This window comes from Lepisosteus platostomus, chromosome 3 (genome assembly GCF_059453375.1).
Source record: "Lepisosteus platostomus isolate fLepPlt1 chromosome 3, fLepPlt1.hap1, whole genome shotgun sequence".
Taxonomy (NCBI): Eukaryota; Metazoa; Chordata; class Actinopteri; order Semionotiformes; family Lepisosteidae; genus Lepisosteus; species Lepisosteus platostomus.
In genome coordinates this window covers 34,065,616-34,081,395 of record NC_142613.1, presented here as the reverse complement: position 1 = coordinate 34,081,395, position 15,780 = coordinate 34,065,616, and the positions used below count along the sequence as shown (strand labels likewise).

Genomic DNA, 15,780 nt, shown 5'->3' with positions numbered 1-15,780 from the left:
GCTCCTACAAAGGAGCAAACAATAACTGGATTTGCTCCATAAGAAAAATGCAAGAATGGTTACAAACAACAAGAGGCCATTTGGCCCAACTACCCCATCATGTAATTAGTAGTTAATTGATCCAAGGATCTGCTCCAGCTTTTTCTTGGAGCCAGCCAACTGCATGGCTGGTAGCTTGTTCCACAGTCCTTTACCCAAACGGTTGTGGAAGTGTCTTCCGTTCTCTGTTTGAAATGTACTTTACATCGTTTCCACTTCTCCTCTGGTTCAGATTTCACTGTCAGTTCTGAAGAAATCTGTTGGGTTGACTTTGAGAATTTGCTATGATTGCACTGTAATAATATGTGTGCAATTCATAATTCTTGGCTTATATAGATCGCATAAATAGTAAAGGTGATATAAATGATTCAACTAACTGTGTAATTTGCTATTCTGACCTTTAATGGAATTTTATGAAAAAAAATCTGAGTATGTTAGATACATCTACTGTAGGTACTGCTACTGGTATTTTGACTTTCTGAATTCTATCCATCTGCATGTGGAAGAGATTCAGATATGATTCAGATAAACACGAACTACACAAACCAGGGAGTCATGTTTACACTGGAACAGCTTCTGACAAAAGACTGCTGAATGCATGGCAACTTCATACACGTTTTATTGATGGTTGAGTTGCCAAAATAAAAAAAAAAGTTTTCTTTCCTAACTTGAATATCTGCTTGTTGTTTCCAGACTACCTGTGCATTATGTGGGAAAAATAATTATAATAATCTTTCACAGATTTGCTTTGAAGTGCAGTCAACTGAACTTGAGTTCAGTGCTGCTTTAAAAGTTCGAACTTCCTTGTCCGTATCAAGATTTCATAAAGAGAGAGTATCAGATGTTTTACAAGTATCTTAATTTGGAGCTTTATTTTTTAAAATAATTGACACTTAGATATTTAATTTTTTTTAGCTTAAAAGCACTTTAAGAAAACCCCTGTAGCTCTCCATTTGCAGGGACAGCAAAAACCAAATTTGTGTCATCTCTGCTTCTGTTATCTCTTTACTTTTTTAAAAAATGCCTCTATATGTACTTTTTAAAAAAGTTTGTAAATTAATTCTTAAATTGCAGTGAAACAATGACTAAAAGTGGTTTCCAGTTCTCATGTACAGTTTTGAACATATTTACAGATTTATATTTACAGTATGTTAGAGAGATTGTACAGTGTGTATCTGAGAAAGGTGATAAGGATCTTTCAGCATGAGAATCTTTGCCGCCTTTTACCAAGGTTTTTCTTTCTGAAAGGTGACATCAGGAATGTGAACTGTTTTACATTTTGTAATGCACAAGCTAAAATTACATGGTTTCACTTGGAAATTAAATTAACATACCAACCTTTGTACTAGATATGGTGCAGGTTCTGTGATTTGCAAGTGTCAGAATTTTGCAAATAAAGAGTGCAGGCATTCCACAGATCTGGAATATGCCAAATGTAATGGAACATTACAATGATAAGACCATTAATGCAGGTGTTTTACCCCAAAAACACATGTACCATAATGTGCTAATGGTGCTTCTCCGTTATTATTCAAGACAAAATCTAATATATGACTTGGAAATCTCTTTCCATGGGCTACAGCTGGTCACTTTTATAAATTTTCTGTAACTGTAAAAATTAAAAGTTATAGCTGCAGTACAGGACAAAAAGCACACACGAAGCAAGTGTGCATGCACAGAGATAGAAAATATGCAGTATCTTCAAAAAACACTTTCTGTCCATCTGCATCTATGTGCCAGATTTGGTAATGTTCTATTGAGTGGTTTTTGAATGTATAAAGGGCAGCCATACCAAAACACAGACAATGAGCTTTATACAGTATACGTGTATACACACAAGTATGTTATATACAGTGCTTTGCTTTGACTATTTTAAAGTTCTGTTATTTTTCATATTCATTCATTTCATATTCATGTTCTACTAGATCTTTCATCTGCTTATCCACATCCCTTTGCAGTATTGAAACATTATAAAATGCTCCAGCTTTTTTAAAAGCTCTTTTTCTGTAGGTCAAAATGTTTACACAGATGTTGTTAATACTGAATGTCAAGCAACTTTTAATGAGCAACTTAAGTATTGTTAGTCTCTTGCATATCGCAATTTCTTACTAAGTAAGACTCCAGGCAAAGCCAGTGGTGATCTTGGCCTGACGACAAGTAGAAAGGTCCTAAACTGTGATACTGATCGCTTTCCCATCTTGTGCAGTCAAGGTCTTTAGGTACCTCAATATAATTTGACCCTTGTACGTTTGAATGAGTCTTGAATGTCTGGTGTGTTACAATGTATCATTTGTATGAACCACGATTGTAGTCAAGGTACAACTCTTCTACTGTATGTGGTTTTGCTTTCTTCTTTTGTACTTATAAAGAACTATTTCAGATACTGCTTATGGCACACAATCGTTTACCCACTAAAAGTTATATTAAGATGACAATAGACTTATATTAAGATGACAATAGACTTAAAGGTGGTATTAGTAGGGCTAATCGTACACACGGACATGTTGAAACTGTTATTTATACTTAATTATTCCTGTTATGAAGTTGGTGAATGGAGTCTTTCCAGGATAACATATTGCGTCCATATTTTCTTCTCTCCACAGATGAGCACCATGCCAGGACTTCCCACTCGCCCCTGTTTCTATGACATCGACTTGGATCCTGACACTGAAGAGATCACAGGGTTGTTCTGAGATTAACTGTAGTTGCCAGAGCCCTGCAGGTAATGTGCCCACATAAACTTGCCATGGTAAATGTTTCTCATGAAAACATCTCAGGGCCCTTAAGCGATAATTTGTGGTTATCTGTTATTCATTAGCAGGGAGCATATTTACCTTTAGATTTCAGTTAGATAATAGTTTTAAGTTTTGTTTTAAAGGTTTTGCACCATCAACAGTATTTTATTTCCGCAATAGGTCAGTTTCTTTAATATCTTTGTAGAAATTTTATTTTGTTTGTGTAACTGTGCATAATTGAATTTGCATGTTGCACCCAGACATCGCCCGACAAAAGTGAGTGGAATTTCTTTCACTGAAATGTCTTTTGTTAAGACAGGTGGAAGCAGAATGACTGCAAAGATAGTGGCGATCATTAAGGCAAATCCTTTCATGTAGGTCAAGGCATGGAGTTGAAAGTGAACACACTGGAAGGTATCCTCAGAGCATGAACTGGATTTCTATAGAGTGTCTGTATCGCTACAAAAGAAGATGGGGCCCAATTAAGAAAAAACAAGCCCATGTTATGCAGTTGAGGAATTCTTTATGCCATCTTTAAAAATGGCAAAACCTTATCGTACGAGATATAGGGATCTAGCAGACCTGTTGTCTTTGTTCTACATTTAATTGGTCACCCTGCAAGATGGAACATACACCTGGCTTGAATGCTGGTCCTGATCCTTTTCTTCTTATGAGACATCATTGTATCCTGTTCGTTCCAATTTCCTTAGCAGCTCAAACTGCAGCTTTGATATAAGATCACTTTATTAGCCATATACAATTTCTTGCATTAGAAATTTGTCTTTTCACATACCCCAGCTTGCTTTCCATGAAACACACAGGCACACAGACAGGGTGAGAGAAGCTTTGGATCAGAGCGCAGGGTCAGCCATTTATACGGCACCCCTGGAGCAGCTAGGGTTAAGGGCCTTGCTCATGGGCCCAACGGAGTAGGATTCCTCTGCCGGCCATGGGATACGAACCGGCAACCTTCCAGCCACAGGTGCAGATCCTTAGCCACAGCGCCACCGCCCCACCCCAGTAGGCTACCAGGAGTGTGGTATGGTGTATATGGGGTATATGGCGCTGCGCCAACTGTTTGGCTGTTTAGCTTGATCAGACTCTCCTCATACTACCGTGAGTGGGAAAGTTATGAGAGAGTCATATTTTACAGTTTATTCTGTGTATTTAAGAAATGAATGCTTTATAAAGATACTGCCTACTATATTGGAGTACCTAGCTTAAATGTTATTGTTCTCACGTGAACCACACTATAAATTTGTGCCTTTAAAAGACGATTTAAAAGATCGGCGGCGTACATTTTTCTGACTCTTGCACATGATCAATTTAGCTAGCAACGTACATCAGTCATAATTTGTTTTCCAAAAGTGGCGCGCACATGGCCTCAGCCTAGATAACATTGTTACAGCCCATAAGCCATAACATAACAGTCATAAGCTATAGAACAAAATGATCCAAGTGGGGCAGCAAAATGGGGGGGAAAACTAAAAGTGGAAAAGAAATCACATGAATGTTTCTAATAAGTTGCTGGTTTCTACAAAAGTAAGAACTGCAATTCTGGCAACAGTACAGTAGCTGCTGAAAAGACTGGTGGCAATAGCAGTAACATCAGGTCTACTGCAGCCACAGAGGAAGAGCAAGGACTGTCAGCCACAGACCCCAGCTTCCCTGTTCCTATTGAGGACTGTTCTGCAGCAGAAACATTGGCTGAAACCGCCAGCGGCAAAATGCTGATCAGCCAGGGAATCAAGCTGCTCAGGAGACCTTGTTCCTGCTGAAGAGGGTGACACTGCTTCAGCAAGGGGCAAGTCTGGGTATCCTCAACCACGTGCTGTAAGACATACGTGGATATGCTCAGATAGCCCGACGCAAGACATAAAGGCTAGTCCTGATAACGGATCTGGATTTCCATCAAAATAGTATAATGATTGGATTCTACAGAGATTTACAAAAGGACAATGAATAATGGAGTCAAAATTGATGGGACGTGACTAGTCTATCCTCTGTTTACTGATACAGTGCTTTATTTTTCCTTGTGCCTTTATGGAATAAGAGAGAACTGTTTATCTAGGGGGCTTTCGTACTTGGAAACGCCTCTATCACTTGTTAAAATACAACAAATGTTCTGGAGTGCACATAACAGACATTAATTAGGTTGAAAATTAGCTTAGATTTAAAACAAGCTTAGCCTTTGACAATATTGGCCAGGAAATATTAGCACTTGACCACTGATATTCTTGATATCAGTGTCAGTATAATCAAGGCTTCCCTGGACATTCAGAAAAGCTCCATGACCATGTTGGAGAGAAAATATTAGTGAAATTTATTGGACCTTTATCGCAACTTAAGCATTGCCCTGTGACGTCTCCTGGCAATCCTCATTTTTACCTTGCTTAAATCTGTTTTATTTCTAGTTACAGATGGGCTTTATTTCACAGGTTACAGGTTTGTAACCTGACCAATCCGGTGCATTCTCAATGAGATGTCAAATGAATCTAGAGTCATTACGTTTCTATTATAATATTCAGTTCTCTATATTGTTCTGCTGAATATTTAGAAAACTGAATAAAATCATAACGCAAACTGGGGTGCATTATTGAAGGTAAGTGTATTGTGCATACTGAATCCTTTATTCATGTTCATGATAGGTCCAGGTTGACCCAAAACTTGACTTTTGCCCAAGGCCTCAAATCATTAAGACCACCCTAGTTGAAACAGTGCCCATATCGTATACTACCTGTATGTCACAGGTGTAGAATACAAGCTGTTACTCCCTGTCTTCTGTTTCCAACTCTGTCCTTTGACATTGCCACTGAAGAACAATGCACAAGCATAGCTTAAGTAAAAAACAAAGGCCTTATTCCTGAGTTTGTCCATTTAACAGCTGTGAGGCTGAGCTAAATTGAGTACAATAAGGTTGTTCTGTAATTATAGATGCACTGTTGTACTCAATGTATGAGAAATTGTAAGAGTATATATTTCAAATCCACTATGGGGGAGGGTTGGGACTTATAACACTTCTGTTTTATTTGAGTTGTGCTTTTAAGCAGCAAAATCTTATAGTAATCTTAATTTATATACTGTATATGTCACAGACATTATAGCATATTTAATCATATATCTAAAGTGTGAAAAAGAACCAGGTATTTCACCTATTTACTGGAATATTTAGGGATTGTTTGAAATCCTTGGTTAAATGTTTCACAATTTCATGAAATCCCTGGTTTCACATTCTTATTGTAACATGTATTCTCTCCTCCAGAAACTTAGAAACCAACGTCGGGGATGTGTGGATTTTATGGTGTAACCAAATTGTATAAGTCTTGCATTAATACCTTATGTGTGAGGAAATAAGTGTTCTTTGAAAATGTTTTCCAGTCTTGCATGCATAAGCATTATGTTTTGCTGAGAATAGCCTATATAAACCTATTGAATAAGCTGTTACTTTACCATTGACTAAGGCTGTTTTCTTTTAATGTTATCTAGTTGGTCAATAACTCTTTTTGTCTGTTTTATGTAAGACCACTAAGGTCTTAGAATATGATCCAATATATGTAAGGTTCATATATTGGATCAGCATTGAAAAAGGAGGGCCATTTTCATATATACTGTATCAAGAGGCATTCAAAACACAACAAATGCTATCAGCTCCTATACTAATTTGTTACATTTTAAATGCTTCTGAGTCTGCTTATTAAGTCCATATACAGTAGGTTTTTCTAAAACTTTACTAGAATATATATAGTTTATATGAAATATTATTATATAGTTTACAAATATGTACAGTTGTAAGAATGTCTGATGCATGTTACTGCAGACTAAAACCGATAGGTATGCTAAAGACGAGCTTTTCAAAATCAAGCCAAAAGTTTATAGTGTTGCCAATTGCATGTTAAAAACATTAATGTAATAACGATTTTGTTAAAGCCATGCCCTTTTTAATAATTAAACTCAGCCAGAGATCTGATACCGATGACTCATTTTAGCACACACCATTCTATTCACTTTGCTAAACTTTTGTTAAACATTAAGCAATTCAAAACATTAAGCAGAACAAAAAACATCACAAACTTAGAGATGAAATTTTGTGCACACTTTGAACGTTCATGCTGTCTAAATACATACACCTTATTAGTAAGGGAGAAATAATAATAATAATGTTTGAGAAAAAATAAAGATTGTCCAATTGGCTGCTTTAACACATTCTTGATCATAATGTTTTTTTACCACATTCATAAAAAGCACTGTCCAGATAAATAATGTGGAAGTAAAAAATAAATGAATATAAGAGTATATAACAATAACAATAATGAAACACATTATTATTGAGTGAATGGTATAATCAATACACTCCTTTTGAAGATCATGACAAAGGTAAAGGTTAAATGTTCAAAATACACAGGTTTTTAATTTGCGAGAAACTTTATATTTAATGGTGTCAAAAATTGCAACATCTAATGCTCACAGATGTTTCCATATTTGTGGGCTCTGTATCCCAGGATATTACTGTACAATCCCATGCTTACCTGCACACTTTCAGGCAGGACAGGATTTTCAAATTGCCCTTTAAAAAAAACGTGTAGGTTGTGCATTGCATAATGCTAAATTGAAATAATTGCTTAATTATCCCTCAGAGGAACATACTAGAACGGCAATGTGTAGATGTGTAGAGGATGCAAGAAGTTATGGTGCATGGTGCCATTGTGCTCTGAATTCAGGCAGTTTTTTCAGGAAGTTACACAGGTATGGTCACTTTCTTTTACTAACATGAATGGGTACTTAGAGGTGAGTACTGCATTTGCATTAGAACTATACAAAATGTTTCCACACATGGCGCAGTGGTTTATTCTGATAAAGTTATCCCCACCCCAAAATATCACATACAACAGGTAATTCAGATGTAAATGTAATTCTGCAAAATGTAAATTCAGAGTTAAGAATGCACTCAGGTCACGAATGAACCCAGGTCAAGTCCTACAAATGGGTGTCCAGGTTGTAGTGGTACAGGGGTAAACTAATTAGTGGAGTACCACATGGTTATTTTCTTGGACCAGTACTCTTTTATAGCAATGATCTACATTCTGGAATAATTGGCAGATGGTACCACAATAGGGACATACTATACTATTGTTGGGAAATACTATAAAATCAACAAAGGAAATTCAAAAGATTTTGCTAAAATTCAAAACTGAGCAAACTGGCATATGGCATTTTATATAAACAAGTCCAGACTATCCCTGGAAGTAGTAAAATATATTTCCCTCAGCACAGGTTGGCTGGCTTACTTGTTAATTAAATTCTTTACATTAGTTCAGTTGAATCACTTGTCAGTTCAGTAAGGAAGTCATTCTAAAATCCTATCCAAAATCTGTATTGAATCTGTATTACATGTAAAACATAAAGAGATCTAATGCATCACAATCCATTTAACATCAGAAATCCTCACCAGTGTCACTGACTGAGCCCCTAAAGGCAGCCTCTGTAAATAATGCATATCATAAATACTTTCTGTGCTTTGCTTCACTCAGTGAAAGGCTTTTTAGTAATGGCTCGGTACGAAATAAGTATACAGTATGTTAGTCTGTATATACACTACATTAGACAACAATGTAAAAAAAGCTTGAACATTTTGGAATCCTCCCAGTCACCTTAAGAGTCTCCAAATCTCCTGTCCTGAAATAATCTGTTAAATTTAATATTTTAGCCTAGAACAAAGCAGATTAAACTGGTATTTGTTTCGCATACAGTATCCTGAAAGATGTTGATGTGGATGAATAAAGATGTAAGTACCTGAGGAGGCAAGTGGAAAATAGGTTAAGCGATATTCATAATAAAAAACCGTAGAAACTGAAGGATTATATCATACTATTAACCAGTTTCACAGCTGGGATAGTTTCATATTAAATTATATAATGGTGACTTGATAAAAGATTTAGGCTCAGCCTCACTCAGAAAGGTTTTTACAAGTAATATTAAGGCCACCGCCAGATCTCAACATAAGTTTAAAAGGAAGCTTAATATTTTAAGAACAGTGGAAATGGCCTAATAATGAGCAGTTGACCTTTATTACAGTATGAGATTGAGCAGCATTTCACTTGCATCATGTTTGCCCTGTCTGCAATACACAGTTGTTCTCATGAATTCTTAAATCCGATAAAATATGCCCTATATTACAGAGGACTTGTTTTGTACGGCCAAATCCTTAGTTTCAATAAACTGTTTGTATCCGGTTTGTTGTGCATTAACCAGATAATAGGAATACTTGTTTTGCTTTCAAGTTTTTGACTTGTCCTTAGAAAAACTCATACGTGATCTGAAATGACAAAATTCATATTGAGGATATTGTTAAGTACTATAGAAATATATCATACTATGGAACCAGTTTGACAGGTAAAATGCCATACGTATTATTTCACTAATTGTAACTATAAATAAAGTAGCCATTTGCTTTACCATGTTTTATCAGTGATAATCCTTTGCATAGCTGAAATCAATATCAAGCACATGCTACAACTCTGTGATTTTGTATGGCTGTTTCAAAAGTCTAAGATGAGGAGTTCACACAGGAACCTTGTCACAGGATTGATGTCTATTTTGCAAATGAAACAAAGCTGATTGATTTTTTTTTAGAGCAACATTTTACTTTTTAAATTTAGTAGAATCACAGTGAGCGATTCACATCAGGAATGTGCAGTAATGGATTATGTTAAAGAAGCGATGAAAAGGATTTGATGAGGTCAGCAAATGTATGGCATTCAAAGCCAAGTCTACCAAATTAAGAAATGCTCAGGGTGCTTCACTCTACACATTCATGTCATAGAGATAAAAATGACTGTTTTTGGGGGCAAATTTATATCATGATTGTTGGAACTGAAATATAGATTTAGTATCACCACATAATACATTTCTATTTTGTATTGTAATGCATTGTTGATAGAGTTATAAAACCATAAATGCTTTCTTGTTGGTCCTGACATTTTGTATTTCTTCACTGTACAGTCAGCCGGTTATTGGGACTCCCAGATGTTCTGTTGGGCTTTTAGTCATGCATTCCAAAGGCTGAATTATCTTGATCTACTTCTCTGAATCCTAACCAGAATTTCTCTTTTTTAATTTGTTGCTTTGGTCTGTTAACAATGGAAGAAAGCCTTTAGTTAAAGTTGTTTAGAGCATTATTGGACAAAAAGAGCTGTATTTTTTCTAAAATGATTAAAAAGGGCTATAAGGAAATTCATTTTTATTGTGATGTTTGCTAGAATGCTTTCTGAATCTATGTAGGTCACCAGAGTGGCATGCAAGATGAAATATGTAATACCTGAGCTGAACCCTTCGTGCTTAGTGGGCATTTTTACTTGTTTTCAAAAGAGGTCCATGGTCTCTTTCAAAGCATTTTGCAGCATTGCAGTGTGACTTTGTAAGATTAATACATACGTTTTTCTTTAAATTTCTTAAATTAGAATTATTTTCCCAATTAGCACATTTTTCATCACCGTGTCTATGTATACAAGGCGGTCAGGAACATTTACAGTACATATCTGTTGAAAAGGTTTGAAAGTGACAGCTCTAACAAAGGAATTACTTCTTTATTTCTTCATTCTTCTTTTGCTAAATCACAACTGATTTAACAGCAATATGTAATGTGAGTTTGCTATGCTGTGATTACCTTAGTCTGAATTTCCCAGTCTCTAAAGCAGGCTTTTCATTCTTGACATTAATGAAACTAAAACATTTATAGGCTTGCTTGAGATGCCCTTCTGGTTTAGACGTAATTATCCTTATAGTTTTGTATCAATGTCCCTCAAAAATTAAGTTTAGTATAGCTATAAAACATGCAAAAGAAAGTGTGCAATGACTGTAAGACCACCAAATCCTGTTGAATTTGAGGTAAAATTTGGAAATTATGGTTGCAGAAGTGTAATGAACAGTCAAGGATACCAACCCTTGTCTAACACAAAGCAAAGAGGAAGGGTTATGAGGCAGAATTGGTTCATCTAAAATTTCCTTTTATAAAACTTGCTCCCACAGCACCTTCAATGTTGAAAATAATTGACAAATATGGGATAAATATCTTTGAATATATTTGAGATTATATATGTTGTTTTATATCTTATATATGGTAATATTATGACTCAAACTTTTGATCAAATCATAAATGGCAGCAGTGGGGGTTATAGAGGTCAGTTGGAAAAGTGAGGCCCCCCTGTTGCACACAAAACCGTGGGCTTGTATAGGATAACAGAAGAAATGAGTTTGAGAAAGTTCAAAGTTACGAGTGAACTGATCAAATGATGCAAAGCTGCCATCTATATAAATCTCTACCATGAAATGCCAAACGTGGAAGGTCATTTCATATTGATAAGGTGGGAGTAAGTGATTTCTATAGGAATATCAATGAAAAAGGCTGCAGTCCAAAATGTGTAAATCTTTAGAGTGTACCAGTGGTGTAGAGAGAAACATAACCACATGAGAGGCTTAATTGGAGATCACAACACAGAATCTTTGATCATGACACAGATTGTTTTAAAGAACGTTTCATGATTAAAAATTGTAAATGTAGAGTCTGGAACTAGTGCTCTCTAGCAGTTGTCTTCAGGGTATTGTCTTCTGCATAACTACTCCAAAAGATAAAACCTATGATAGATGTGCAGGTGGTGATAATGGTTTAAATTTTCCTCAAATTATAATATTTTTGTATTTTTGTAAAGATCTCCATTAATAGCTTGAAAATAAAATCAGTGACGCCCAGAGAAAAAGAATTGAAGGCTGATAATTTGACATTTTGGTGACTGGAAGAAGATTGTGACAGGTTAGATTAAAGAAAGCATTCCTGTTGCTGACTATAGATATTGTGCCTACTTATTGTAATTTGTTTTAATTTTATGAGGCAGAAAGAATGTTCTTGAAGCATTCACCGCACATCAGTGCTAAATATACCATTTCTTTTGGCTTCTAGGCTCCATTGAAAAAACCTTTCTTCTGGCGCGCTTCAGAAAATTCCAGTGAATGTAAGGAATGTGTATTCTGCACATCATGTGGATATGAAGAAGACAGAAGACTAGACAATTCTGTGCAACCAGCTTCATCAAAAGTTGTGGTATCCATTTAAGGGCTTTTAGTATTGTAATATTTGCACCACCTGAACAATGCCTAAGTGATATATGCTAAAAGACACCAGATGTATTGTGGTAAACTCCTTCTACATCTGATATACAAGTGCAAACAGCAATGTCTTCACAAAGAGATTGACAGAGGACTGTCATATTTGTAGTCCAATGGGATATGGAAGTGATGCTGATTTTTCTAGAATACGTTACAGTAGAACATGTATTTAAAGAATTAACATTCAGTTTTGGAAAACCCCACTTAGACCAATACAAAGGGGGATTTAACATTATAATGAGGTCCTACATTTAATTTCAGTTTGTGTGTTCCTAGTTGTCTTAATTACATATAGAAGTTGCTATATTCCTATTAACATTTAAGCATTTTCTACTAACTCTCAGTCCCTTTTGGCTAACTTTCACCATTTCACACTAGAGATATTGTGTCACTGTTTTTTATGCCAAATAAATGTCTCTGGATTTAAATAAAGGGTATGTAAAGGAGTTCAACATCTGTTATCTTCTTCAATAATGACTTGAAAAAATATAGAACAATTCTGAATGTCCATTGAATAATGTGGGCATCGAAGTACAGTACTGTAGGTGTTGTATTTCTTTCTCTTGTAGAAAAAACTTTAATCATCCAGTTATAAATGTTCTTTATAGCCCACGGGATGTAAAAAACTCTTTACGTTTATAGTATACAGTTTCCTTTTCCTAGCAGTGAAATGCTTTGGAGAAGGTGGATTTATCATGAAATCTGGTGTTGGGGCAGGAGTCAACAGCTATGTTCCTGCAGAGCCACAGTGTCTTCATGTTTATATTTCAGCCAAACTCTGAATGGCTTCGTTAAATCTGGAAGTAGCTTAAGTAGGCCATTAAAGCATAATTATTAAGCATTTGAAAGGGCACACAATATAAATATATCATTAAAAGGCTAGTAAAACCTCATTTAGACAGCTATGCACAATGTAAGTTGCCATGTTATAAAAAAAGATACTGCTGTTCTAGAATGAGTCCAGAGAAGAGCAACCAGATACATCCCCGGGCTGAAGGGAATGTCCAACACTGACAAACTGAAGGAACTGAACCTATTATTGTATGTCTCAAACAGAGATTATGATCCAAGTATTCAAAACTCTTAAAGGCACAGACAAAGTCAGCCCAGTGGACGTCTTCAGAATCAACAGTGAAACATGTACCAGAGCACACAAGTGAAGTGTAATTAAAACTGACAGCGGGACACACGGGGTTGTGGGAGTATGGAACAGGCTACCCAGCCATGCTGGTAAAGTCTATACCCTGTCTCCTTACCAGAAATGGTTGGATGAGATGCTTGGATCTATTCAATACTAACTACCAAACAGACTATATGGGCCAAATGGCCTCCTTTCATTTGTAACTTTTCTTACATTCTTACAGATCCAGATGAACTGTTAACAGTTTCCAGATCTCTTCTCATTGACTATTTAAGGCCACTTGTAATTCATGCAGGACTGTGGGTGTCCAGGACCACAGATGCATGTTCCTGAAGTAGGGCTCACAAGAGAAGCACCCATAAAGGTGCACATTGGGAGTGCAGGCTGACCTACAGTCCACTCTTTCAAGTCAGGACTAGTTTAAAAGTCAGTGTGGCGTGCACAGTTGACCAGATGCCGCCCGCTCTGGGCAGCCTATAGTTTTCACTCAGCAGTGACCCTCTGGAATTGTGAGGTGCCTGTGAGCTTGCAGTGCTGTAAATGATTCAAGCTCTGTATTGGCACTAATTGGACCAGATGGCTTGCATGATTTCTCCTCAGCTGGGTATAAGTTGAGATTTTTGACGCAAAGAAATTCTTTGCTTCTGAGTTTGTCTCTATTTCAAGGCACTGGAATGCCATTTCTAACAGAGCGTCCTAGCCTTGAGCCTACAGGTATGATGACCTTATTATTGTCCTTACCTAGAAGACACGTGGATGCAAAAAGACCAACGAAATTGTTACTGTGCCTTGCACTATTTTTCATCCCCTTTCTTATGATGTTGAATTAAAAATGATGAATGCACTATTTTAAAGTTTTGGATCAAAACACCCATCCATTTTCTAACCGCTTCATCCAATTCAATTCAGGTTTGCTGGGAAGACGGAGCCTCTCAGCAAGCTGCTGCAGTAAGACAAAATGAAAACATTAAGGGAATAGAAAACCCCAATTGACATCTATATATAGATGGTGTACTATTATGCTTGTAGGATCCATCACATTCTCTACAGAAAGCCATCAATCTCATAAATATTTTGTGAAATATTAAATTACTGTATTAACTGGACAAAATCCACAATTCCACCCCTAAGTGGAGATAGCTGGAACACTGCAACTCCAGAACTACCCCCTCCTACTTCTATTGTAAACATTATATATTTAGTCATTATTATTTCCCCCAGGCTGCCAGACCTGTTCCAAATGAACATCAGTCTTCGCTAAAAACACTAGAAGATGACTGGATGAATTGACCTGTCTCTATAATTGGCAGAATATCAACTGTTAAAATGGTAATTCTACCTAAAGTTGACTCTTTATAATGATCCTATCTCAACCCACCACTAACTGGTTTCACTCATTAGATTCCGTAAAATCAAATTTTACTGGAAAAATAAAAATCCCCAGATTAAATTAGCCACTACAAAAAAAACAAAGCTCAAGGAGTACACTGAGGCATCCACTTTCCACGATTACTGTTTGGCAGGCCAACTGCAATTAGTCCCTAAACAGATTCACCCTAACGAAACAACCAGCCCCTGAACAGAAATGGAAGAGTTAGAATGCAAAGAACTCTTGGTTTCCGTTTAACATGTCTTAAGACTTCAATAGAACATCACAACTGTTTCAAAATCATCATTATATCACATGCCTTTCTGTGTCTATACATTATACCTGCATTTGTTTCTGTATCTGTACATCTGGAAAAGCAAAAACAACAAGATTGTCCTGCATCCCAAGCTGCTGTAGAGACACCTGTATGTCACCGTGGCCAGATCAGCTCTGGTAAAGGTCATGAGGTAAGACACTGTGTCTGGACATGGAGGTATTCTGAGACTGGCCGACTGCAAACTGGCACGACATTATGTTCAGTGATGACCCTATGCAGGTCCATCTGTTCCAGCACGATGGTGGGTAGAGTGCAATATTGTACGGATGGGTATCACAATTAATGTTTCTTGATGGCTCTATACTCTGTACAGATGTGTAGGCATAATGTTCTCACCCCATGAAATATTGAACTACTTCATTTAAGATATGGACCCTCTTGGTGTTTAACGTCCTTTGATTTCAGAAAGGATTTAAACCTTAACATGTTTTAAGTGCCTTGGCATTATATGCTTGTCAGTTGTTTTCTGCTTAAGACATAAATCAATGTGCTTTATTCTTGTTGAGTAAAATGTGATGCTAATTTGTGTTTTTAATGCCTCTCTTTATACAATCCACTCCGAACACAGTGTGAATATGGTGTTCTGCACTGCTTACTCCATATGATTTTTTTCTTATTCTGGAATTCAAAGAGGAGAAAGATATGCCTTATTAACACACAGGTTAAAAGAACAGAATCTTTTTCATCTTAAATGTAGGGGTTTCATTTAGGTTTTTAAAATCCTTAAAGAAACTGGCGAAGAGCTACCTTGAGATTGAGAAATGAGAACCAAAAGTACAGGGACATTTATGACTGGAAATCACATGGGTCTGACAATTGGCCAGCCTGTTCAAGCCAATTCTCTAGGCACCTTTAAAATAGTCGACATGACTCTTGGATCGATATATATCTAGCAACCAATAGAAATGAACTCTTCTTTCTGGATTTTGTATTGTGTTTCTTGGGGCATTGAAGAATTCAGAAATACAAATGACAAACCTTCACAGGATTAGTGTGTTTT

General features: G+C 36.4%; 1 protein-coding gene across 1 annotated transcript in view; it reads left to right on the top strand.

Annotated features, from left to right (window-relative positions):
* mthfd1l (methylenetetrahydrofolate dehydrogenase (NADP+ dependent) 1 like) overlaps positions 1 to 12,379 on the top strand; it is a 116,186-nt gene extending 103,807 nt beyond the window's left edge. Inside the window, exons 27-28 of the mRNA XM_088625393.1 lie at positions 2,643 to 2,761; positions 11,728 to 12,379. Of these exons, the coding sequence (XP_088481519.1) occupies positions 2,643 to 2,732 (90 nt within the window). The 3' untranslated portion in view covers positions 2,733 to 2,761; positions 11,728 to 12,379. The remainder of the gene's footprint in view (positions 1 to 2,642; positions 2,762 to 11,727) is intronic.
* The last annotated feature ends 3,401 nt before the right edge of the window (positions 12,380 to 15,780 follow it).